This window comes from Cnephaeus nilssonii, assembly GCF_951640355.1.
Source record: "Cnephaeus nilssonii genome assembly, chromosome: 5".
Taxonomy (NCBI): domain Eukaryota; kingdom Metazoa; phylum Chordata; class Mammalia; order Chiroptera; family Vespertilionidae; genus Cnephaeus; species Cnephaeus nilssonii.
Genome location: NC_137076.1, coordinates 72,017,549 through 72,043,487, shown reverse-complemented (window position 1 = coordinate 72,043,487; position 25,939 = coordinate 72,017,549). Strand labels below are relative to the sequence as shown.

Genomic DNA, 25,939 nt, shown 5'->3' with positions numbered 1-25,939 from the left:
TGACTGGTGGGTGTTAAGAAAAACCCAAAATTGCCCTAACCGGTTTGGCTAGGTGGATAGAGCGTCGGCCTACAGACTGAAGGGCCCCAGGTGCAATTCCGGTCAAGGGCATGTACCTTGGTTGCCAGCACATCCCCAGTAGGGGGTGTGTAGGAGGCAGCTGATCAATGTTTCTCTCTCATCAGTGTTTTTAACTCTCCCTCTCCCTTCCTCTCTGTAAAAAAAATCAATAAAATACATTTTTTAAAAAAAGAAAAATCCAAAATTTATAAACTTTTTTAAAAATTCAGTAAAACTAAACTTGGCTCAAAGGACCCCCAGGAAGTAACAGGCCTAATAAGCAAGTATTTTTAATAGTTGTGTGTGCATACTGCCATACTAGAAGGATGGTTAGAAACATAAATAGCAGTTTATTTTATATAAGGGGGTTACAGACATCTTTTTTTGTACTTTTCTGTATCTTCCCAACTTTCAAGAGTGAATATATACTATATTAAGGAAGAGGGAGAAATATTGAAATTTAAAAAGTAAACATACTCTTTACTATGTCATCCCATTAATGTAAGTTCTGAATGACACCAAAAACATGTTTAATCAACTCAGAATAAGTTCTAATCACAATCTCTTTTTGAGGTGTTTTAGCAAGGCAACTCACCATAGTGACTCAAGCTGACTGAAATATCAAGGGGTGCGTAACTAAAATTTTTAAAACCAAAAGCCCCATTTTCAGTGCTTGATAAGCCTGAAAGTGGGAGGAGAAAGTGGACTACAAATGTACAAAGAAAATTTTGAGGGGGTGATGGGAACATTCTATATTTTGATGTGTTGGTGGTTACCAACTATATGCATTTGTCAATTAATAGAACTGTTTACCTATAAAAGGTGAACTTTATTGTATGTAAATTATAGCTCAGGAAACCTAACTAAAAAAAAGTCATGCCCGGCTGGCGTGGCTCAGTGGCTGAGCATCGACCTATGCACCAGGAGGTCATGGTTCAATTCCTGGTCAGGGCACATGCCCAAGGGTGCAAGGCTCGATCCCCAGTGGGGACCTGCAGGAGTCAGCTGATCAATGATTCTTTCACATCACTGATGCTTCTGTCTCGCTCTCCCTCTCCCTTCCTCTCTGAAATCAGTAAAAATACTTTTTAAAGTAAATCAACTTACCTGGTAAATTCTGATGATATAAGCTAAAAATGACAATGTTTTAATCTGAGCAGCAATGAAATCAGCATACAACTCCTTGTTGTAAAGCTTATGTTGCCTGGATGAGAAATAAATAAAATTTACAATATTAGCTCTTAACTCTTTAGGTGACATTAATATTAATTAAAAGTCTGTAATAATTCCTGAGCCCCCAAAGTCTGATTTCTGCACAGACCAGAACACAGCAGCAACAGTTATACTCTTTACTGTTATGCATTTCCAAATAATATAGAGTTTAGAGGCATAAAGCAAGCAGTTCTCTAAGCCATTCCATCGCAGTTACAACGTGTATCCCATAAAGCCACTCACTCATCCAATAGACAGTGTTAGGCTATCTATTTGCTCAATAAGAGCCGATGCTAGGGCCACAGAGGATGTGAACACGCATTCGCCCTCAGATCCTGCCCTCAAATGACTCAGAGCCAAATAGGCCAAAGAAAGTGAGTGTTAAAGGTCTTAAGAGGAAATATTTAAAGTTTAAGAAAAAGTTTTCACTGAGAGAATGAATATGGTTCACCTAGAGCAGTGATGGGCAACCTTTTGAGCTTGGTGTGTCAAACTTCGCCAAAAAACTGAGCATAACTCGGGTAGTGTGTCGCTTTGAGGAAAAAACATTATTTCACAAATGTTTCATCCTCAGGAGCAGCAAATGTTTCATCCTCGGCATGCGGCCGCGTGTCATCAGAAATGGCTACGCGTGTCAGTGCTGACACGCGTGTCATAGGTTCGCCATCACTGACCTAGAGTGATGGGTGGGGGAATTAAGAGGGTAAAGAACATTCTGGCACTCATGCTGAAAGGAACAGCAAGAACAAAGAAAGGTTTAAGGGGAGAAAGGTTTAGAGATCCCACAGATAGAAATCTAGAGTATAGTAATTCCTAATAATAGTTCTAAATTTATGAAACACCAAAAACCAAGGATTAATACCTTTAGCTCATCTTTCTAAATAAGGAGTAAAATAACTATTACTATCATCATTGAAATACAAGTTCAAAAAGTAAAAAATAAATACAATTTGTCCAAAATTTTATTACTTAAAAATTTTATGTCTTACAAATAATTACAGCAAGTGTATTTTTACTTGGAATTAAAGCCCTGTGACAGTCAGCTTTGTCACTGTCCGAAGAAATCTCACCTGGCTTGTGCAGATACCTGAATTGCAATGGTATTCATGATCAGGGGCACAAATTCAGCAACAACATTGTGGATATTCAGTTTGTAGAGCTAAAAGCAAACACATCAGATTTTCATGCTTTTACACTTCCTACATAGCAAAATAATTTAGCATACCAAAGAAACTACAGGTGTTAGCATGTGTGTATCATACACATCTATTTGCCACAGATTATTAGATGTAAACTTTATCATAAAACAAGAAGCCAAAAACCCAAGAAACTAGTAACAATATACATACCTGATACATTAAAACAACAATAATGGGCAATTCTGCCAACACTTTCAGAGAAAGAGATCCTCTTGGAATGATGGAATGCTGAAAGAGAAAAAAAGCAGGACTGTGGTTATCCCAGTGGCACTTAAAACAGCCCCAGTCAGTACCCCACTACCGAGCATTGCCCACTGAAATAAAAGAAGGAGAAAATAATGACACACCTTTGTCAATATCTGTGGGGAGTCAAACTATTTTTAAAATAAAGTACATAGAACTATGATTTAATACAGGTTTTTATATTTTCCAATGTAATCACCTGTAGTAAATAACTTTGGGAAAATTTGTCAAAACTTAGAAATTCAAATCACCTGAGAAAAATTTATTTATATATATATAGTGCACGGGGGGCGGGGGGGGGGTATCCCTCAGCCCAGCCTGCACCCTCTCCCCCTCTCCAATCCAGGACTGCTGGCTCCCAACTGCTTGCCTGCCTGCCTTCCTGATTGCCCCTAACCGCTTCTGCCTGCCAGCCTGATCACCCCCTAACCACTCCCATGCCAGCCTGATTGATGTCTAACTGCTCCCCTGCCGGCCTGTTTGCCCCCAACTTCCCTCCTCTGCCAGCCTGGTCACCCCTAACTGCCCTCCCCTGCAGGGTTGATTGCCTCGAACTGCCCTCCCTTGCAGGCCTGGTCCCTCCCAACTCCCTCCCGTGCTGGCCATCTTGTGGTGGCCATCTTGTGTCCACATGGGGGCAGCCATATTGTGTGTTGGAGTGATGGTCAATCTGCATATTACTCTTTTATTAGATAGCATAGAGGCCTGGTGCACGGGTGGGGGCCAGCTGGTTTACACTGAAGGGTGTCCCGAATCAGGGTGGGGTTCCCTTGGGGCGTGGGACAGCCCGGGCAAGGGGCTTGTGGTGGTTTGCAGGCCAGCCACGCCTGCTGGCGACCCAAGCGGAGGCCCTGGTATCTGGAATTTATTTACCTTCTACAATTGAAACTTTGTAGCCTGGAGCGGAGCCAAGCCTCCTGCTCGCTCCATGGCAGCAGCCATTTCTGTTGGGGATTTATGTGTCTTCTATAATTGAAACTTTGTAGCCTGGAGTGGAGGCCTGGGCTGGCCAGGGTGTGTGGAAAGCTCTGCTTCCTCCATTGCCAGGGGCAACCCTAGCCTCCCGCTCTTTCCAGCTCCATGGCTGCCACCATTTCTGTTTGAATTTGTTTACCTTCTATAATTGAAACTTTGTAGCCTTGAGTGGAGGCTTAGGCAGGCAAGGGCAGGCGGAAAGCTTGGTTTCCTTCATTGCCTGGGAAACCCAAGCCTCCCTCCTGCTCTCTGTGGCTGTAGCCATCTTGGTTGGGTTTATTTGCATACTCGCTCTGACTGGCTGGTGGGCGTGGCTGGTGGGTGTGGCTGGTGGGTGTAGCAGAGTGGTGGTTAATTTGCATATTACTCTTTTATTAGGTAAGATATATTTTAAATCCTCAGAAGATATGTTTTTATTGATTTTTAGAAAGAGAAGGGAGAGAGGGAGAGAAAGAAACATCGATTGGCTGCCTCCCACATGTGCCCCAACCAGGGAAAGAACCTGCAACCTTTTTGGTGTACAGGATGACGCTCCAACCAAGAGACCCTGCCAGGGCCATCTGGGAAAAATTTTAAATTAGTATCTAGTATTTTACTTAAAAAAAGCAATAGCAGAAAGTGCGTATTTACCCAGTTTTATTCAAAATACTTAGAAGAGAAAATGCTTGCAATAAACTTAAAAATTTAATAGTCCTAATATAAAAGAATTCATAAAACAGGTAAGGAAAATGTCACAGTCATACAAATGGGCAATGAATAGGAACAGACAAGCAAAACAAAGATTCATAAACAGAAAACAAATTTGTAATTCAAGAAGAGGAAAGGAATGAGAGCTTTATTTTTATTCAAAATGCAGTTTCTTGTTTATCCTAGCACAAATTAAAACATTCTGCAGCCCTAGTCAGTTTTGCTCAATAGTTACAGCGTCAGCCCACAGACTGAACGATCCTCAGTTTGATTCCGATTTTGATTCTGGTCAAGGGTATGTAGCTCAGTTGCAGGCTTAATCCTTGGCCCTGGTCAGGGCGTGTGCGGAGGCAACCAATCCATGTGTTTCTCTCATATGGATTTCTCTCTCTATGTCTCTCCCTCTCCCTTCCAATATCTCTAAAGATCAATGGAAAAAAATATGCTCAGGTGAGGATTAATAAAACATTCTGCAAAACCATTGCAGTAAAGCAAATACAGATGATATTCTTAATTCAATCATAAAAATATTGTCAACAAATGCTCAATACACATTACCTATGTGGCAGATATAACAAATAAATTACCTGCAGACAATTACTAGCACTACCTTCATAAAATTCCACAGACAGGTTTTTCAGATGAGAGGGAAAATTAAGGCCAAAACAAAGGTTCATGAACTTTCCTACAGTCAGAATAATCCCAGTGCTTCTGTCCCCAGAGACCAGGCTCCCAGGGACTAAACTACAATTTATATGTAGTTTAAAGGGACTCATTAATATCAATACTAAGGATGGAACAGAGACTGGTCAGCTGCTCTTTCCAACAGGTGAGTCTGGACTTCCACTACAATTCTGTTTATACCTTTGCATGAAAGCAAGAGTTCATTTTCACCACTCAGAGGCTGCACAGCAGAATCAGTGATGCTCTCTCATGCACACACATCTGTTCATCTTAAATGCCTCCAAGTGTTTAAGAAAGAAAACAAAAAACTTAAGTGTTTTAAAAAGTCACTTATGTAGTCATCTACCAAGTAGAGAGGCATAGTTAAGAACAAAAGTAAAACAATTGGAAAAACTTACTGTTCTCGTCTCACTGTCCTCACGCTCAGGATTGACCTTCACAGCAATTGCTGTAATCATACCAACCATTTCTGGGGGAGGGACTGTGTTCTCAGGGATCACCTGAGGGTTCTCAAAGTAGCGGTTCTACATAAGAACAAGAGAAATGGTTTTTCCTAAAAAAGTCATACACAACATTCCTTCACAAAATAGCCCTGACACATGTGGTGGAAGAAACCCAATGTCCCACATGTATCTTTCTCAATACCATAGCACTTGAGATCCACTCTATTCAACACCAAAAGGACAACATGACAGGACAACATTTCTCCATCTTCCACAACAGAAAATAAAAACTTGTCCTAAGTATATTCTGCTCCTTCCTGGCTGAGAAAAGATGAAATGCATGCCAGATTACATTAAACCTCAGTGAGGCAAGGAGAATGGACGCCATCTCTCCAGTGATAAGAAAGTAGGAGCTAGTCCCTCTTGAATTAACTTTTCAAATAGTCTCCTAAACAGAGATCAAAGATGGGACCAGAAGCCAAGAACAGAAGACATGTTTAAAGGCCAGGACCTCACTGTCATCCCTTAGTTCTCAGTGGAGTTTGGACCTCATATTAAACAAAACAGCTTCGTATGAAAAACTCTGACTGAAATGGTAGGTGACACAATTTGATAACTCAAAATGTAATTAATTTTGTTTGACACATTATTAGCAGATTAAAATCCTTAAAATACCTAAAAGTTAATTTTACCATATGTTCATTTAAAAATATATTTTTTAAGCTTAACAAAATTCTTTAAAGTAAAAACAGAATTATGTGCAATAAATTTTTACCAAAGCATTATTTGTGATAGTGAAGAATTGAAAAATGAAAAAACCAGCAACAGAGAGATGGTTGAAGTACACGCATATGATAGAAAATTATGGGGCCACTAAAAATTACGACTGCCAGAAAAAGATCTTGGATGTTCCAAACTGTTAACAGTGATTCCTTCTAGTAAGTGAAAATAAAATGGAGAGGAGACATTCCTGTTCTAGTCCACACACTTTTACATTGTTGGCATTGCTTGGGAAGAGTTCTTTCAACAGAAAGAATTTTAATGATGCAGAAAAATGCTGAAAGCATACACCACCTCCCCAAAAAGGCTTTATAATTGTGAGCACAACCATCTTTAAAGAGCACAAAACATCAATGTCAATGGTTGCTTACAAGTCAAAACATTATGAATTTATCTTGTCTTTTTTTGCAAAATTTCTACAATAAGAATATATTAAAGTATTTAATTTAAACAATGAAACCAAAAGAACTATTTTTTTTTAAATGACTGATTTATCAACCTAGATTCTGACTATCGATAAACATTCCCCACTCTAAAATTAGCATCCTCCTACACAAGCGCTCCAAAATACCTTTGGAATAAGAAAGTAATAAATAAATATAAGTAATAATTCAAATAATGTTAAAACCATACCACTACTTTTGGAAGCTCCTTATAAATCTGTTTCACAAAATCCAAAAAATGATGAATCTAAAAAAAAAAAGGTATAAGATATTTATAAACAGAAAACGCTTACAATAAATAAGAAAAATGTTAATAGTCCTAATATATAAGAACTCATAAAATAGGTAAGAAAAATGTCAGACTCAAAACACAAACAGGCAATGAATGTGAACAAAAAAGAAATACAAAAGATTGACAAACAGAAAACAAGCTTTCTAATTCAGAAGGAGCAAAGAAATAAAAATTAAAATAAATGCCACTTTTTGACTTCCAAAAAGTAATACTACACCATGCTGGACAGACTGCCACGAGAGGAAGACTCTCATAAACTACTGAAACCTTTCTGGAAATCAGTTTAATACTATATTTATCAAGAGCATTAAAACATTAACACATTTGACCTAGTAATTCTGTCAATAACCCTAGTTTATATAGTAATTTGAACTAGAAACAGATATTCAATCATAGTCATAAAATAAAAATTTTTTAAATACTTTAAATATCCAAAAATGAGGGTACCCATATGTAAGAATATTATACATCCATTAAAAAGTAACTTTATAAAGAATTTGAGTGGGAAAATGCTTATTTATAATGTGAAGGGAAACAATCAGAATATAAAATGTTGTATACAGTATTATTGCAATCATGTAGAAAACATTACATATATAGAAGGTGGGAAAAGTGAAAGGCAATCAATATTGTTTTTAAGATAGGAGGAATTCTATTTCATTATTTTGCTTCTAATTTCCAAATAATCTGTAACAAGCATTTACTAAGCTTATCATTGGAGAAGACACTGTATTAATTACTGCTAACACAGAGTATCTAATACTTACTCTGTAGGTGCTAATCACTGTGTAAAGAACTTTAACTTTTATATTTAATTCTTCAAGCAATCTTTGAGGATATACTGTGATTGTCCCCATTTTACAGAAAAGGCTCCAAATGGCTACAAGTTTACCTAGTTTCACATAGCTACTGAATTGCAGAGCTGATGATATTCAAACCCAGCTGACTTCAGAACACATCTTAACCCTTGAATAACATAAAATGACCAGAGCCTTCTGGCACATAAGACATTTCTGAATACCAGAAGCACCCAAACAGCTCTGCCAATCTGGTTAGTTAACACATATCCACACGACTGAACAAATTCAGTTAAATACTCATACACACATTCAAAATAGAAAAGGTAACTGCTAAACCAAAGAATTTTCCCCAAACAGGCTATATATTTTCTACACTTTAAGCACCATGTGTTCCGTCAATACTACAGGAGAATAAAATTTTACACAGCATAAAGAACTGTCAGCACACTACAGAAATGCTCTCAGGAGAAATACTTACTTCTTGTGTGATGGGCGGCCTGAATTGTTTGTGTAGCTCAATAATTATTCTTAGACAAATAAGAACGTTTTCTTCATTTTCCGTCTTTAAAAAAAGCATTTAAAGAGTTACAATTCTGAGGACTTACTTTAATCTAAAGATTAAAGACTATTTTCTAAGCATTTTTCTTTATACACACACTGCATCAACCAACTTAGATTTGATTTATTGAAAATTCATTAAATCATAAGACACAGCTACCCAAACAGGAAGACTTCATGGTCTTTGGTAGACCATCTGAAGGGCAGCACACCAGTGAGTTCTGGTCAATAACGCTGACAGATAAGTTAACTGACATTTGTGGCAAGTCACACCATGAACTAAGGTCACTAATGGCCCCACCGACACTTTTCATTGCTTGAAAGTAATGCCAAAAGAATGAACAATTACTGAGCGCCCACCAAATATTGAACCTGTGCTTAACACTTCGCACATACTCTCTAAGTGTGAGGTGTCATCCACACTATACCTAGAGGAAGCTAAGGCTCAGAAAAGATAAGCAACATGACTAACATGATATAGCTAATAAATGACAGAGCCAAGATCTGAATCCAACTCTCTCCCCCCTCCAAAGCTCATCTTTCCAAGGGGCCCAGAAACACAATAGAATTCTAAACACATCAAGACTAAGTACAGCCCTAACCGGTTTGGCTCAGTGGATAGAGCGTCGGCCTGCGAACTCAAGGGTCCCAGGTTCGATTCCGGTCAAGGGCATGTACATTGGTTGCGGGCACATCCCCAGTGGGAGGTGTGCAGGAGGCAGCTGATCGATGTTTCTCTCTCATCGATGTTTCTAACTCTCTATCCCTTTCCCTTCCTCTCTGTGAAGACTAAGTACAGTAAGGAAACCATTTTAGAGGTTAACTTAACAGGTACCAGATGAATTAGCCCCAAGTATTTGAGAAACTCTTTATGAGCACCTACTGTGTTTGACACACACAAAACTAGAAAGCACGAAGCCAAATAACCCAGTACTCTGAGTCTGTCAACAACCACCAACTCATTTTGAAAGATTTCTACTATGTAGCGTCAATTTATCAGTGACTCAAAAATAAGAAAACAAAATGAAACTTTAATTAATAATCTTGCATGATAATTTGGTGGGAAAATGGACATTAGGAACTTTAGTGAAGGGGAAACAGTTGTATAACACTAGATTTTACATTAAGAAAATCATTTAAAGTTTTTAATATTGCAAAATAACAAGAATTCCCAAAGGTTACCTCTAAAAAGCGAAACATCACAGACAAAACATTTTTTGTATGAGGACGAAGATGTTCATTGGTTGGTATCCTATGAATGATTTCAAGAACTAGTTTCCGCAATTGCTGGTGAAGAAAAATAAAAAAGTAAATATAAAATCCTCCCAAGAGTTCCAAAGTAATTCTTTTGCCTTCTACAAGCGTCACACGGCTGTCCGTACCCAGCACTGGTAACACACCACAGGATCAACCCCATTTTTAGAAACACTCCTATATATTATTTCAATGTAATCCAAAGCAAGTACTGCAAACCATTACTTTCAATATTTCTACAATTGTGTAGCAAATCAAGTGAGTCACATCTTTCCTCTTTCACACCTTATTTTCAGCAGAAAGGGCACTAGTGTGTGAATGCAGAGTGGATTTAAAATGAAAGGGCAAAACAAATGGAACTTCATTTGAGATCTCCCTCCATAATCTCAGTTTAGCTTCTACAATGTTCTCCCCAATTACCTTGGGCCCAATGACTAATTTCATCATAAACTGAACTAAGCTCTCATAATTCTGACTATGGAGCTGACAACTAAAAGGTAGATCAGCCCTGGCCGGTGTGGCTCAGTTCCTTGGACATTGTCCCATGTACCAGGAGATTGCCAGTTCCCTTCCTAATCAAGGGCACTTGCCCAAGTTGTGGGCTCAATACCCAACAGGGGGCATGCAGGAGGCAGCTGATTGATGTTGTGCTTTCACACTGAGGTTTCTCCCTCTCCCTTTCTCTCTCTAAAATCAGTAACTAGCCCTAGCCGGTTTGGCTCATGGATAGAGCGTCGGCCTGTGGACTGAAAGGTCCCAGGTTCGATTCCAGTCATGGGCACATGCCTGGGTTGCGGACTAGATCCCCAGTAGGGGACGTGCAGGAGGTAGCTGATCAATGATTCTCTCTCATCATTGATGTTTCTATCTCTCCCTCTCCTTTCCTCTCTGAAATCAATAAAAATATTTAAAAATATAAAATAAAATAAAATAAAATTCATAAACTATTCTTTATAAATAAATAAATAAATAAATAAATGGTAGGTCAAACATATATATATATATACACACACATATATGTGATGGGACTGTTTTAAAAGGAGGAGGTAAAAGAGTGGATGGAGCTATAAGTAAAATAAAATTGGCCATGAATTACAAGAATTAAAATGAATAAAAATAGAGCTGGACGACGAGTATAGAGGGTCAACAGACTACTATTACTTCTTTTGTATATATTCCAATTCATTTGCAATAGTGTACACCAAGCACGTCAAACTTGCGGAGTCCCACAACAAATATTTTTGTGGTCCAGCCAATATAATGGTATATAAGAAACATTTTAATAAAAATTTTGTAACTTAATTTTTACAATATCCTGTTATACATAATTATTAACAACAAACTACAATGGGGAGCGGGCCTAAGCTCTCAGTCGGACATCCCCTGAGGGCTCCCAGACTGCTAAAGGGCGCAGGCCGAGCTGAGGGAACCCCCCTCTCCTCCACAGTGCACAAATGTCGTGCACCAGGCCTCTAGTTTAAACTATAAAAGAGACGGTCTTGACAAAATAAAACCAAGACATTTAACTAAGCAGGCAAAAGCCTTGGACAGAGTTATCCTTATGTGACAAAACCACTTTCATTTTTAAGTGAAACCATGGGGGTTTTTTAGGTGTTTTAATTCATAAATGCTTGCAATACTACTATGTGACACTTTTTTCTCACTGACAGTTTTAAACAAATTACCTGGGCTGGTTTCTCCTGAAGAAACTGAACTTCTCCATCTTGAAGAAATGTAAGAAACCGAGGGATGATATGTTCCAGGAATGTAGAATATTGAGGAGATGACGTTACATTCTAATTATACAAAAATAAAACCTCATTTAATTTGTATATGTATTTTCACTTCAAATTCACCTAGTATTATAATAACCTCAAAAGACTATAAAACATTGTGCCTGGCTGGTGTGGCTCAGTGTTTGAGCCTCAACCTATAAACCAGGATGTCATGTTCAATTCCCCATCAGGGCACATGCCCGGATTGTGGGTTCAATCCCCAATAGAGGGCATGCAGGAGGCAGCTAATCAATGATTCTCTCTCATCATAGATTTTTCTCTCTCCCCCTCTCCCTTCCTCTCTGAAATCAATAAAAATATATTTAAAAATAATAATTATAATTTAAAATCATCTGAAAATAAGTAAATAAAGGCAGGGAATATGCAGAGAAGTGACATCTATCAAGAACCACATGGAGCCCTAGCCTGTTTGGCTCAGTGGATAGAGCGTCAGCCCTGCAGACTGAAGGGTCCCAGGTTCGATTCTGGTCAAGGGCACATGCCCAGGTTGCATGCTCAATCCCCAGTACGGGGCATGCAGGAGGCAAGTCAATGATTCTCTCTCATCATTAATGTTTGTATCTCTCCCTCCCTCTCGATTCCTCTCTGAAATCAATAAAAATACATTTTTAAAAAGAACCATATGAAAATTCTATAACTGAAAGTACAATAACTGCAATTTTAAAATGCAAAAACTAAATATATATAAACTGAAATTTAAAAATAGCATCTCCGCAGATTGGAGATGACAGAAAAATAGTCAGTGAACTTGACTGCAAATCACTAGAAATTATCCAATCTAATACACAATTGAAAAAAATTGAAAAATAAACAGAGCCTGAGGGACCTAATGGACAATATAATTGTAGTTTGTAAAGCCCGGGAAAAAAACTGCTTGATCAAGATCACAGAAGTTATAATGGAGCCAAAACTGATATCCAATTCTCATTCCACAGTAATATATCATTTATTGCCTGAACATAAATTCACAGCGAAAGTTTGAGTGCAACCTGAGGATAAGGGTAAAAGAGCTACTATATTTAAAAATGAAAAAAATGTGCCCTCACCCTAGCCCGTTTTGCTCAGTGGTTAGAGTGTCGGCCTGCAGACCGAAGAGTCCTGGGTTCAATTCCCAGCCAAGGGCACCTACCTCGGTTGCAGGCTCAATCCCCAGCCCTGGTTGCATACAGGAGGAAACCAATTGATGTATCTCTCTCATATCAATGTTTCTCTCTCTCCGTCTCTCCCCCTCCCTTCCACCACTCTCTCTAAAAATCAATGGAATGAGTATGCCCTAGTGCAGTGATGGGCAACCTTTTGAGCTTGGTGTGTCAAACTTCGCCAAAAAACTGAGCATAACTCGGGTAGTGTGTCACTTTGAGGAAAAAACATTATTTCGCAAATGTTTCATCCTCAGCGGCCGCGTGTCATCAGAAATGGCTACGCGTGTCATTGCTGACACGCGTGTCATAGGTTCGCCATCACTGCCCTAGTGTGAGTAAATAAAATACACTTAATTTAAAAAAAAAGAAAAAAGTGCCCTGGCCGGGTAGCTCAGTTAGTTAGAGCATTATCCCAATATGCCAAGGTTGCGGGTTTGATTGCCAGACAGGGCACATACAAGAATCAACCAATGAATGCATAAATAAATGGAACAACAAATCAGTTTCTCTATCTCTCTCTTCCCTCCTCTCTCTAAAATAAAGAAAAGAAAAAGAAAAATATTAAACAACCAAAACCAAGGCAAGTATCACTATATGAAGAAGTTGGACAACACTGTGGACAAACTTGCAAATTTCACTTTTAGAATACAATAAAGTACATTAACAGAGATAATGTTTTTTTAGTTACTATAGTAAAAAGGTTGACAGAAAAGCAATAGGAAAGCCCAGGACAATATTTAGCTCAAAATGAAAAGCCTAAAATATAAAGATCATACCTCAAAATTTTCGCTAACTTCTTGCATCATTTTTAACTTTGTTTCATCAGCTGTAAAATAACCAAAAAAAATATCAGGTAATTGAAATTATGTTAAGGATGATCTCAAAATTACTGGATTTAATAAGAGAAGCAATCAGATCTTATCAGTTTGACTGTCATAGTCCCACAGAAGGCACATAACTAGTTCCCTACAACCAGTCACACACATTCATACTCCCAGACATACGTGTGCATGCACAGACAAGGACAGATACACACACACACACACACACACACACACACACACACACACGTGCCTCTTCAGGGCTCCAGCCAGTAATGATCATCATTTTGCTTCTCCCCAAGGCAGAGAACGGAAATTCGGATAAAAGTTAATGTTATTATTTATCTCCAAGAGCACATTCTTTGAACTGAGATGAATGAGTCAAATTAATGCATTTCTTAAAGACAAAAAGGATCAACTCACGGGTATTTACATCTGTGAGAGCTGCCACAAACTGAAGATATTTTTTCATCAGAGTGGTTTGGTCAACCACTGTGGCCCCTTGTGTTGCAACAAATGCCATTTTTCTTTTGATCTAATTTATTTCTCAAGAGAAAAGTATCAGGTCCATGAGTCCACCCAGTCTATGAAAAGAAACATAAGTTAGCCAATTTATTAAGGGCACAGGTTCACAATCTCTATGAAAATCCTACTTAAATGCCTAAATTTATCTAAATGCTTTGCATTAATCCAGAATACACCATTACCTCTGTTTTTATAAAAATAAAATTTACACCCTATCCGGTTTGGCTCAGTGGCTAGAGCCTCAGCTTGTGGATGGAAGGGTCCCAGGTCCAATTCCGGTCAAGGGCACATACCTCAGTTGCAGGCTCGATCCCTGGCCCAAGGTTGGGGTATGGGAGGCAACCAATTGATATGTCTCTCTCACATCGACATTTCTCTCTCTGCGCCTCTGCCTCTGTCCTGTCTCTCCCCCTCCGTCCCTTCTACTCTCACTGAAAATCAATGAAAAAATGTCCTTGGTGAGGATTAGAAAAAAATTTTAAAATATAAAATAAACTTTACCAAAGCCCATTTTATCTACTAATTTTTAAACATGGCTTTTCTAGCCAGATGTTTTTTTCTACCATATTCCCTCCTTTCCCTAAACCAGAGGTCGGCAAGTTTTATATTATCTACAAAGAGCCAGATAGTAAATATTTTAAGCTACTCGGCCATAGACACCATATAAATGAACAAGAGCAGCTATGATCCAACACAATTTTACTTCTGGACACTGAAATTTTAATTTCATATAATTCTCACGTGTCATGAAACATTATTTTTCTTTTGACTTTTCCCCAACCATTTAAAAAAATGTAAAAGCCATTCTTAGTTCATGGGCTATATAAAAACAAGCAGCAGGCTGGATTTGGTCAGCTGACTGTGTTTGGCCACTTCTGCCCTAGGTGACCTGTTCTCAAACTTCAATGTACATTAAATCACCAGGTATCAAAAGTAGATTCCCAAGCATCACCCAGAGACAGTGGTTCAGACAGTGTTTCAGTGAGGAGTCCAGGAAGCTATAAGCTGTTTGCAGCTGGCACATAGTAGGCACTCAAAAAATGCTCATTTAGCCCGGCCAGTGTGGCTCAATGGTTGAACATCAACCCTTGAACCAGGAGGTCACGGTTCAATTCCAGCACATACAGGGGTTGCAGGCTCCATCTTCAGTAGGGGGAATGCAGGAGGCAGCTGATCAAAGATTCTCATCATTGATGTTCCTAACTCTCTCTCTCCCTCTCCTTGCCCCTCTCTGAAATCAATACATCTTTTTAAATGCTCATTTAATAAATGGGGAAAAATGCTCTAAAAAAACACCTCGGTGAGTCGGAAAGAGGCTGTTGTCAATACTTTGAGAAGTGCCACTTCACACTGAAAAATAGAGGGAAACTTAAGGCTCTATTTTAAAAGTCCTCACGAAAGTCTCTAGAGAACCTGGGAAATTGCTTTTACTCATCCTCCTATATATATCGAATTTCACTCTGCCTTAAGAGCAGTTTCCTGACTTTTCTTCCAACAGACACACCAATAACTCTTCTGCAGGCCTCTGAGTTTTGTCCTGACAGACACACACTTCTGCCCCACGCGACGGGGACACCTGGACACCACAAAGCCCCTCTGGCCACTCTCCCAGAACCCCAGCACTGCCGATGCAGAGGACACCCACAGCTGTTCCGTGCTAGCACAGCCCCCAGAAGTCCCACTCCTCTGCCTCGAGGCAGCAAAAGGCCCAACGAGACCAAAGGGACGGGGTCTGTCAATCCTACTAGACTCGATGATGACCAGACCACCGCTTCCTTTTTCAGGTCACACTCCCTCCTCCAAATGCTCAAGGCCCCACACCCCCAGCCACATCCCCGGGAACCCAAGACTCCGGGTCACGGCCTCTCCCTGCCTAAGAAATTTCTGGTCGTCCCCGTATTTCTTAAAGCCTTGGATTCCCCCCCCCCCCCCTTTTATTTTTTTCATCGAATTCGCCAACTCTTCCATTTCCCAGGCCCCAGAGAGGCCTGGCTCCGCTTTCCGGCCTGGGAGGGGCCGCACGGTGCAAAAACGCCCCATCCCGCCCGTCTGTGGGAGAGCAGCTCGGAGAGCCCCCGGAGGCCCGGCGCCAGGCCTCAGGCCCCGCGAACGGCCCCAGGTGGGAAGACCCAGCCGGCCCGCACCCGCACTCGGGCAAACGGCCCCGCCTCCCACCGCCCGCAGCCGGACCCCGAGGCGGCGCCGCCGGGCCAGGGGGGGCGCTGTCCTCCCCACTACCTCCGCTCCTCGAGCCCGGCAGGCGAGCCAGGTGCCTGCGTGGAGGACGGGAGGGGGCAGGCTCGCCGGGGGCGCTCGGGGGAACGGCGCCCAGGTCCCACGCTCTAGCTTCCCGGGCTCAAACGCCCCTCCGCTTCCCTCCTTTTGTCACCGTCCCCGGACGCCGAGCGCCCGCCTCCCGGGCCGGGCTACGGCAAGCGCCGAGGGCCAACAGCCGCGCCACGACCCTCCGCCTCCCGCGGCTCCCCCGCTCAGCCAGGTGGTGGCGAGGTTCCCGCGAGGGCTGGGCCGGCCTCCCTCCCGCAGAGCCCTCCCCACGCCGGGATCGCGCCGCACCCGTCGTAGCCGCCGCACGCACCTCCCGGGGCCGTTCGGCTCCTCGCCCACGTTTACCCCGATTTCCGCGGCCGGCCTCCTGCAGCTCGGACCCACGGCCACACACGAAATTCAGGCTCTGCAGCTCGGAACCACGGCCACAGACGAAATTCGGACGCGCGCAGTCCCGCCCCCGCTTAAAACCGCTTCGCCCGCCGCGGGAGGAACTGGCCCAGGCGCACCGCCCCGCGTGGGTGTGGCCTGGGCCGCGGGCGCGGGTGGGGCTGTGCGGCGCAGGTGGGCCCGCCCGGCCCTTTAAACCTCGCCCCTGTGGGCGGAGCCGCCGGTAGGGATGGAGCCGCGGGCCGTCTCCGTGCTGCTCAACTTGGCTCCTGCGGCCTCAGTCCCCTCGCGGGAGCCAGGCCCGGGAGGGTGCGGGAGACGCTCGCCGCTGCTTCCGGGGGTTGGCGGCGGTGTGGTCGGGGAACAGCCACCCCGGAACTGAACGTGGCAGGCAAGGGGGGTTTTCTCTCCCGCTGCCTTCATAGGGTCCTTCTGAGCCCCAGACGGGGTGGGGAAAGGAGGGTCTTAGGGAAGTGGGAGGCTGAAGACTGACCGATACCCGGAAAGCAAGCAAAGGAAAGTCCTGGTGTTCTGCCTGGAAGTGGCGACTCGCTCATTTGTTTTGCTGCTCAATCACCCCGAGGCTGGAACTCAGAGGACAGACAGCTTTCTGTCCCTTCCAGCGGACGCCTTGGTCTAGGCCAGAACAATGATGTGGGGGGGGGGGGGGGGGACGACAATGTACAGACGCCCAGGTGCGATGGCGTGGGCTGGAGGTTGGGCCCTGGAAGAGTACTCTAGAACAGCGCAAAGCGATGGGGTGGGGTAGGGGGGGGCGGGGGTTTGAAATTAAATAGGGGAGGACATGTAACGCCAGGGGTGACCAGAAAGAGGATGGACCAGAGAAATGACGAAGGCTGGACCAGCGATGAGGGAAGAACCTCACTGGAGCAGGAAAATTGACCTGAGAAGGAGCGGACTTTGTCAACACCAGGAGCCCTGCCTCGACCAACCTTTCCTACCTAGGCCCCACCCTAGATCTCTGGCTCAATGGTCACTTTTTTTTAAATCTATTTTTCAATTACAGCTGACAATTTATGTTTCAGGTATATAAGATAGTGATAGACATTTATATACCTTATGAAGCGATACCCCAATCAGTACCCATCTAAATCATACATACCTATTACAATATTATTGACTATATTTCCTATGCTGTACTTTATATCCCTGGGATAGTCACTATTTTTAATCATTTTTTACTTTTCAATTACAGTTGACATACAATATTATATTCTTCTTAGGTGTACACCCCAGTGGACTAGACATTATAAAACTACTAGAAGCCCAGTGCACGAAATTCGTGCACGGCGGGGGGTTGTCCCTCAGCCCAGCCTGTACCCTCTCCAATCTGGGACTCCTGGAGGGATGTCCGACTGCCCTCTCACAATCCAGGACTGCTGGCTTCCAACTGCTTGCCTGCCTGCCTTCCTGATTGCCCCTAACCGCTTCTGCCTGCCAGCCTGATCACCCCCTAACCACTCTGCTGCCAGCCTGGTTGATGCTTAACTGCTCCCATGCCAGCCTGTTTGCCCCCAACTTCCCTCCTCTGCCAGCCTGGTCACCCCTAACTGCCCTCTCCTGCAGGGTTGATCACCTCCAACTGCCCTCCCTTGCAAGCCTGGTCCCTCTCAACTGCCCTCCCTTGCAGGCCTGGTCCCTCACAACTGCCCTCCCTTGCAGGCCGGGTGCCTCACAACTGCCCTCTCCTGCTGGCCATCTTGTAGTGGCCATCTTGTGTCCACATGGGGGCAGGATCTTTGACCACATGGGGGCAGCTATATTGTGTGTTGCAGTGATGATCAATCTGTATATTACTCTTTTATTAGGATAGAGGCCTGGTGCACGGGTGGGGGCCAGCTGGTTTGCCCTGAAGGGTGTCCCGGATCAGGGTGGGGTTCCCTTGGGGCGTGGGGTGGCCTGAGCGAGGGGCCTGTGGTGGTTTGCAGGCCGGCCACGCCCCCTGACAATGCAAGCGGAGGCCCTGGTATCTGGAATTTATTTTCCTTCTACAATTGAAACTTTGTAGCCTGGAGCGGAGCCAAGCCTGCTGCTCCCTCTGGGCAGCAGCCATTTCTGTGGCAGTTAATTCACCTTCTACAATTGAAACTTTGTAGCCTTAAGCAGGTGAGCCCGGCCAGGGTGTGCGGAAAGCTTTGCTTCCCCTGTTGCCGCCGGCAACCCTGGCCTGTTCTCTCAAGCTCCATTCTGCTGCCATTTGTTTGAATTTGTTTACCTTCTATAATTGAAACTTTGTAGCTTGAGTAGAGGCTTAGGCCTGCAACGGCTATGGAAAGCTTGGCTTGCTCTGTTACCTGGGAAACCTTGCTCTCTATGGCTGTAGCCATCTTGGATGGGTTAATTTGCATACTCGCCCTGATTGGGTGGTGGGCGTGGTTCATGTAGCGGAGTGATGGTTAATTTGCATATTGCCGTTTTGTTAGAGAGGATTAAGGGATCATCCCAGAAAATCTCATACCCATCTAATAACATAATTAGATTATAGACTATATTCCCTAGGCTGTACTTCACTTCCCCATGACTATACTGTAACTACTAATTTGTACTTCTAAATCCCTTCACATTTTTCACTCATTCCCCTAACATCCCTCCCATCTGGCAATGGTCAAAATGTTCTCTGGCCCTAGCTGGTTTGGCTCAGTGGATAGAGCTTCGGCCTGCAGACTGAAGGGTCCCAGGTTCGATTCTGGTCAAGGACACATGCCTGGGGGCAGTGCGGGAGATAGCCAATCAATGATTCTCTCTCATCCATGTTTCTATCTCTCTCTGAAGTCAATAAAAATATATCTCCCTTCCTCTCTGAAATCAATAAAAAATATATTTTTTAAATGTTCTCTGTATGTTGTTTCTGTTCTGCTTCTTTGATTTTTAGATTCAATTGTTGATAGAAATGTATTGCCATTTTATTGTTCATATTTTTTAAATCTTTTTTTTGCCTCCTTCAATTCAACATTTCATGTAATAACTGTTTTGGTGGAGGTGAACTCCTTTAACTTTTTTTTATCTGGGAAGCTCTTTATCTCACCTTCAATTCTAAATGAAGGTAGTGATCTTCATTGCTGGGTAGTGATCTTAGTTATAGGTCCTTGCTTTTCATCATGTTGAATTTTTTTTAAATTTTGTTAGGTAGATAAAGGCAACTTTTATTAAATGATTGAGCCATGTAATTGCCAAGGCCACTATGTACAGGTAAGAGATGAAGCCTTTATTTCTTATTCCCTTTCTCCTTGGACAGTCTTTTTTTTTTTTAAGCAGTCATGCCCTCAGGACTCATGCCCTCAGGACTCATCCCCTTAAGACAAGGGAGTCACACTAATACTGGCTCCTGACTGCTCTGACATTTTTTTTTTTTAATCCTCACCTGAGGGTATTTTTTCCATTGATTTTTAGAGAGAGTGGAGGGAGAGGGAGAGATAGAAACACCAAGGTACATGCCCTTGTGCCAGAAGCCAATTCCAGCATGTCATAATTGCAAGAGTTTCATAGTAAGGTTGATGGAACTTGGGGAGTCAACAAGGGCTGAGTCACATATGGTATCGCCTGTTGGGAATGGCAGAAGGCATTTCCTTAAACCTGAAAAGGATGCATTAAATTGCTTGCTTGCTGCCAGACAGCTCAGGGCATCTTAATCTACATGTTATTGCCTCCTGTTGGCCAAACACCTGAACAGCCAAAGGCAATTCCCCATTCTGACAATGGACTCTGTAGACCAGTGATGGGCAACCTTTTTTTTTTTTTTTTTTAGGAACAAGCTGTTTTATTGAGAGCATTCAGGGAAGGAGGGTCGAAGCGCTGGGAGGACAATGGATCCGACGTCCGTGGCCGGCCGGATCACGCAAGCTTCACAGCCGCCGAAAACAGTGATGGGCAACCTTTTGAGCTTGGTGTGTCAAACTTCGCCAAAAAACTGAGCATAACTCAGGTAGTGTGTCACTTTGAGGAAAAAACTACAAGACTCCAGTCACAAATGTTTCATCCTCAGGAGCAGCAAATGTTTCATCCTCGGCATGCAGCCGCGTGTCATCAGAAATGGCTACGCGTGTCAGTGCTGACATGCGTGTCATAGGTTCGCCATCACTGCTGTAGACGAAACCCTACCATTTGATGTGTATATCTCCACCTTGCCATAGGACAAATTGTGTTAATAAAAAGCAAGGGGTCCTGAGACAAGGAGAACTTAGTTCCTTTGGCTAAGCTTCTCTACCCCCCACCCCCCATATGCCTTTCAAAATTATGTTTCGTCTCTGGACTCTTTAATTTACGCCCAGCCCCTTCTCCAGATTCCAGAACCCTTCTAGATGCTGGATCAAGACCACCGGCGTTAAATGGCACCCAACGTTCAGCATTACCCTTGACCTGAATCGAAAACAGGACCCTTCAATCCACAGGCCAACGCTCTATCCACTGAGTCAAACGGGCTAGGGCTCCTTGGACAGGCTTGATTTCTCCTTCTTGGCCTGGAGCTGCTCTTCACGGCACTTGCAAGTTTCCTTGGTTTTAGATCTGTGGGCCTCAGCCTTGTCAGCCAAAAGCTTCTTGCAAGCTTTGTCTGCCTTCAGCTTGTGGATGTATTCCATAAGAGTCGCTTGTCTTTGAATGTTACTCTTCACTTTCAGGTACAGGTTGTGGTACATGTAACAGTCAATCTTCTTAGATTCACGGTATCTTCTGAGTAGCCGGCAAGGAATTCTCATCCTCTTCAACCAGGTTACTTTCTCAGCCATTTAAACACTGGCAGTACCCTTTTGCTTACTTATGCCCATATGCCTGCTCTTCCTGCAGGCCAAGGTATTTTCCTGGCATCGAGCCCGGGAATGGACAGTCACAGGCTTCCAGGTAATCAGCCTATCTTTGATCACCTTCTGAATCTACTGACGGGAGTTGGCATTGGCTATTTCATTGGTCTCCTTGGGGTTCAACCTGACCTTCTTTTAGCCACAGCAGAGGACACTGGAGACAAGCCTCTTTTGAAGCCTGATCATACTCCTGACTGTTGCCACAGCAGCAAAAAGCCACTTTGAATACTTCTTGCCACTCCATTTTGGCTTGCAAAGTTGGTGTTGAGAAATCAGCTGACAGTCTTACGGGTACTTACTTGTAGATAACTAACTACTTTCCACTCTCCTGACCCTGCCCACACCCTGTGGCCATGCTGGTGGCAGGCACCTAGAGGGACAGCGGTGTCTGTGTCAGAGACATGAACACAGAAGGCAGGCGGGACACGTCTTTGCATTGTTTGCTGCTCTTGGGGTTGAAGTCACACAGCTGGGCCCCTTTCTCCCACTCTGTGCCTGGGTTCCCTCCTCAGATGCTCCGCAGGTGGAGGCAGAACAGGTCTCAGCTGCCTGCCTTTCCCCTGAACTAGTGATGCTCTGCTGCCACTGAGCAAGGCTGCTTTGCCCAGCCTACTCTGGGGTACTTTATCCAGAAGTACCCAGGCCTGTGCCCTCTGACCTGGGGCCCCAGGAATAACCTTGGCATAGGAGGAAGCCTGGTTTGGTCCTGCCTTAGGGCCTCTTCACTTGTCACCTCTTCCAGGAATGCTCTTCCCCCAGACCTGTTGCTCATGGCTTATTGTTTCTCATCATTTAGGACTAAGTGCAGGCCTCGCCTCCTCAGAGAGGGCTTCCCTTGCCACCCTAACTAAAGTTTCCTCCTATACCTCCTAGAGTGCCCCACCCTCAGCACTCTCTGGTCATTACCTCTCCATCAAGAGTTCCCCACCTGGCCCTGGCTGGTTTGGCTCAGTGGATAGAGCGTCGGCCTGCGGACTGAGAGGTCCCAGGTTCGATTCCAGTCAAGGGCATGTACCTTGGTTTCAGGCACATCCCCAATAGGAGGTGTGCAGGAGGCAGCTGATCGATGATTCTCTCATTGATGTTTCTAACTCTCTATCCCTTTCCTTCTTCTCTGTAAAAAAATAAAATAAAATATATATATTTTTAAAAATCAATATAGCCCTAACAGGTTTGGCTCAGTGGATAGAGCGTCGGCCTGTGGACTCAAGGGTCCCAGGTTCGATTCCGGTCAAGGGCATGTACCTTGGTTGCAGGCACATCCCCAGTGGGGGGTGTGCAGGAGGCAGCTGATTGATGTTTCTAACTCTATTCTTCTCCCTTCCTCTTTGTAAAAAATCAATAAAATATATTTTTTAAAAATCAATATATATATTTTTAAAAATTATTATTTTTTTAAATCTCAGAACTCTGTGTGCCCAAAGGGCCACGCAGTCGGTCATTCTACACGTATTCCCCCAGCACCTGCCTTGGGCCAGGCTCAGGATTTCTAGGCAAGGTCCCTGCATGCACTCATGCAGTCTGGTAGGGGATGTCAAGCAGATTAAAAGGCAGTTATGGCTGTAATAGGATTGTTAACAGGAAGTCTGGGGCATTGGGACAACAGGACACTGCCACAGCCTGGGAGCAGGAAATAGTGGTAAGGAAAGCTTCCTAAAACTGGCATCTGAACTGGGTAAAGAAACAAGGTAAGAGGACAGCCTAGTCAAAGGCCTGAATTTGGGATGCTATGAAGGATAAAAGTTACAAGGCCAAAAGCAAAGGCCCTCAGGAGCTCGGCTGCAGACTACATCCTGAAGGCCGTGCTGGCAGTGCTTAGTGGCCAGGCAGGGCCGAAGTCTAAGCAGGGAGAGTTCAATAGGGGAGGGCTTTCTGGGACAGCCTAGTTTCCAGCCTAGAGTCCTGATGGTGTGGAATGGATGAGCTGCCTTCAGAAAGCCTAGGCTTACTTGTTGGAAAGACTTGACTACAAACCCCCCATTAACACTTCTCAAGCCTGTAAGATGAAGATAAAACTACAGACCTCTGTGGGTTTTATGTGAAAGGATCTATGTAAGAACACAGCTCTTCTTTCCAACAGCAGTGACTTCTAGAAATAAAACAGGAATAAGAGGATTTTTGTTTGGCTGAGGACAAACTATCAAGACTAAGAAAATGCCCAGTGCCCACCCCCACCCTCTGCTTGGGAGGGGAAAATACAAAACCATCAGAAAAGTAAAATACCTTTTATTATATATACAATATATTCAAACAAACCACCCACTCTGAAACAAGCAGTTTCTTGCTTTTCCTAGAGCCCCAGAATAACATAAATTGAAGCCTTTGGGAGGCAGTTCCTTCCCCAGAGAGGGAGTAAGAAAGGAAGGAAGCGAAGAAGAGGGATGGAGGCGAAGAAGAGAGGGAGGGGAAGAAGAGAGGGAGGGAAAGAAGAGAGGGAGGGAGGGGAGGAGGGAGGAAGGAAGACGTTTTGATTCCTTGGGGGTTTCATCTGTAGTAACATACCCCTTCTTGCCATAAATCCAGGCTCCAGTTCTTCGGTGCAGAAAGTCTCGGTCAAGGGCAGGCCCCGTTTCCTAAAACCCGGCTGCCTCCCCACCCAATCCGTAGCGCTGCCATCCGTCTAGCATCCCGGTTAAGACGCTCCGGTTAACATTGTAACCGAACTTCTGCCTTCGGGTCTTCCTCTTCGCCTTTGAGCATCCCGCTGACCACCGTACCCGCAACTCAGACTCCGCGCCTTCACTTCCAGCACTTGTGTAGCGGACTCCTTCCAGCCGGCACGCGCAGGGCTTCGCAGGCTTTCTGGGAAATGTAGTCCTCCCCGAGAGCGATACCATGCTGATTACTACGACTCCCAGAATGCAATGAACGGACACGCCTGCGTACAACGCTCAGGAAAGTCCTTTTCTCCGCCCCCTTTCATGACTTCATCGGGAGGCGGAGTTTAGTGTCCCCATTTTCTCCAGCTGCGGTTACCTTAGACATGGCGACTCCTGGCCCCATGACTCCAGAGGCACCCTTTGAACCATCGCAGCCCCCAGTTATTGAGGGTTTTAGTCCCAGTGTCTATAGCAATCCGGAAAGCTTCAAGGAAAAGTTCCTTCGCAAGACTCGCGAGAACCCAATGGTACCCATAGGTAAGCGGGTACAGTAGGAACTATAGATGGAGAGGACAGAGCTCTCGGGGGAAATGAAATAGTGAAGGACCGGGGACGCCAGGGGGGGACCGGAGAGGTGGCGAAGAGGCCGGGCGGGGATGAACCTGATTGGCGCAGGAGCCGGGCGGGATTCGAGGGGGCGGACTCTGTAACTCTGGGGACTCTGCTGGGACCAACCCCTCCAGCCTCTCCCCGCTCTGGTTCTGAGACCTCAGCTCCGGAGAAAGAAAGTCCAAAGCGGGGAGGGGCCGCTGGGGCCGGGCCCGCTACCCCCACCTGCTTTGTACCTCCTCAGGCTGCCTGGGCACGGCGGCCGCCCTTACCTACGGCCTCTACTGCTTCCACCGGGGTCAGAGCCAGCGCTCCCAGCTCATGATGCGCACCCGGATCGCCGCCCAGGGCTTCACGGTTGCAGCCATCCTGGTGGGTCTGGCGGTCTCCGCGATGAAGTCTAGACAGTCTACACCCTGAGCCCGGAAAGCTCCGCGGAGATCATTCCCAGCCGCAGGAGCAGCCAACGGCCCTGCCACCGAACCCATTCCCTCTTCTCCCCCGACCAGCCCCCGTGTCCGTGGGGAGGAAGCGGCCAATTGATACTTGTGTCTGGACTCTCTGGTTCGGTTCGGTTTGGGTATCGCATCCTTCTATTTCTGCCGCACTTTCTCCACTTCCTACTTAATAAACTCTTAATTCACTTGTAGTTTTATGAATTCATTCTCAACCTCACCCTCAAGATTTTAGGAGAAAAAAACAAAAACGAAAGACTGCAGCGGCCCTTAGAAAAGGAGAGATTCCGGAGAGTGGTAATATTTGGAGGAGGGGGATGGGGAATCTTTCCAACAATTTCCCAACTTTTCAGTAGAAAAACCTGCCTTCGGATGAGGCTTGTCATGGTGCTCGCGGGGGCAGGGGCTTCGGCCCTCCGCTGCTCCTGCTCCTCGCCCACTCCCACCCCCGAGAGCACCTGGGACTCGGCTCACCTAGACCCCCTGGCGAGGTGCCTGCAGCATCTAACGGAGCAGGAGGCTCCCGGAGAGCAGCCTGGCGTGGAGGGAAGGAAGCAGGCTGGAGCCTGTGGTCGTTGCTCTGACCCCGCCTGCGCGTGCCCAGTGCCCGAGTTACGGAGGAAGGGAGCTCTGGGCCCTGAGCAGAGAGAAGAGAGGCAGCGCCCTGACTTCTGCTTTCGCGTGCACCTCACGCCGGTGCTCCTGGCTGTGGTCAGCTCTAACGTGTGGACTCCGACCGGGTTTCTTCCGTGTGCTCCATCAGCTTCAGCACCAGCTGCAGGCTGCCAGGGGGATACGGGAGAGTGAAGACACAGCCACTTCTTGAGCCCCAGCACAGCCTTGATTTCTAAACGGAGGCGAGGGACCA

The 25,939-nt window shown here is 44.6% G+C and overlaps 2 protein-coding genes and 1 pseudogene across 10 annotated transcripts in view; 1 reads left to right on the top strand and 2 right to left on the bottom strand.

Moving 5' to 3' along the window:
- The window catches only part of TRRAP (transformation/transcription domain associated protein), a 122,364-nt gene extending 105,662 nt beyond the window's left edge, over positions 1 to 16,702 (bottom strand). For 4 of the 8 annotated variants that reach the window (XM_079770448.1, XM_079770449.1, XM_079770446.1 and 1 more), the window contains exons 1-11: positions 16,511 to 16,679; positions 13,813 to 13,973; positions 13,345 to 13,394; positions 11,316 to 11,426; positions 9,559 to 9,663; positions 8,297 to 8,380; positions 6,917 to 6,973; positions 5,459 to 5,584; positions 2,622 to 2,699; positions 2,343 to 2,431; positions 1,168 to 1,264 (exon numbers count right to left, since the gene is read on the bottom strand). In XM_079770448.1, coding sequence (XP_079626574.1) covers positions 1,168 to 1,264; positions 2,343 to 2,431; positions 2,622 to 2,699; positions 5,459 to 5,584; positions 6,917 to 6,973; positions 8,297 to 8,380; positions 9,559 to 9,663; positions 11,316 to 11,426; positions 13,345 to 13,394; positions 13,813 to 13,912 — 897 coding nt within the window. In that variant the 5' untranslated portion in view covers positions 13,913 to 13,973; positions 16,511 to 16,679. Of the gene's footprint in view, positions 1 to 1,167; positions 1,265 to 2,342; positions 2,432 to 2,621; positions 2,700 to 5,458; positions 5,585 to 6,916; positions 6,974 to 8,296; positions 8,381 to 9,558; positions 9,664 to 11,315; positions 11,427 to 13,344; positions 13,395 to 13,812; positions 13,974 to 16,152; positions 16,300 to 16,510 lie in introns of those variants that run through there. The other 4 variants (XM_079770442.1, XM_079770447.1, XM_079770444.1 and 1 more) reach the window with 3 other exon arrangements.
- Positions 16,703 to 20,949: 4,247 nt separating this feature from the next.
- On the bottom strand, positions 20,950 to 22,259 carry LOC307099143 (large ribosomal subunit protein eL19-like; annotated as a pseudogene). The gene has a single exon. The product of its transcript is annotated as a large ribosomal subunit protein eL19-like (transcript).
- A 1,397-nt stretch (positions 22,260 to 23,656) lies between these two features.
- On the top strand, positions 23,657 to 25,265 carry HIGD2A (HIG1 hypoxia inducible domain family member 2A). The gene is made up of 2 exons (XM_079771147.1): positions 23,657 to 24,544; positions 24,861 to 25,265. The coding sequence occupies exons 1-2, from the start codon at positions 24,391 to 24,393 to the stop codon at positions 25,034 to 25,036; spliced, it is 330 nt and encodes a 109-aa protein (XP_079627273.1). The 5' UTR covers positions 23,657 to 24,390; the 3' UTR covers positions 25,037 to 25,265.
- Positions 25,266 to 25,939: the final 674 nt, after the last annotated feature.

Excerpts from the sequence above, each read along its gene's own strand:
- HIGD2A (XM_079771147.1), top strand. The coding sequence starts at position 24,391 with ATGGCGACTCCTGGCCCCATGACTCCAGAGGCACCCTTTGAACCATCG. Across the intron at positions 24,545-24,860 it reads GAACCCAATGGTACCCATAG|GCTGCCTGGGCACGGCGGCC; the intron begins GTAAGCGGGTAC and ends GTACCTCCTCAG.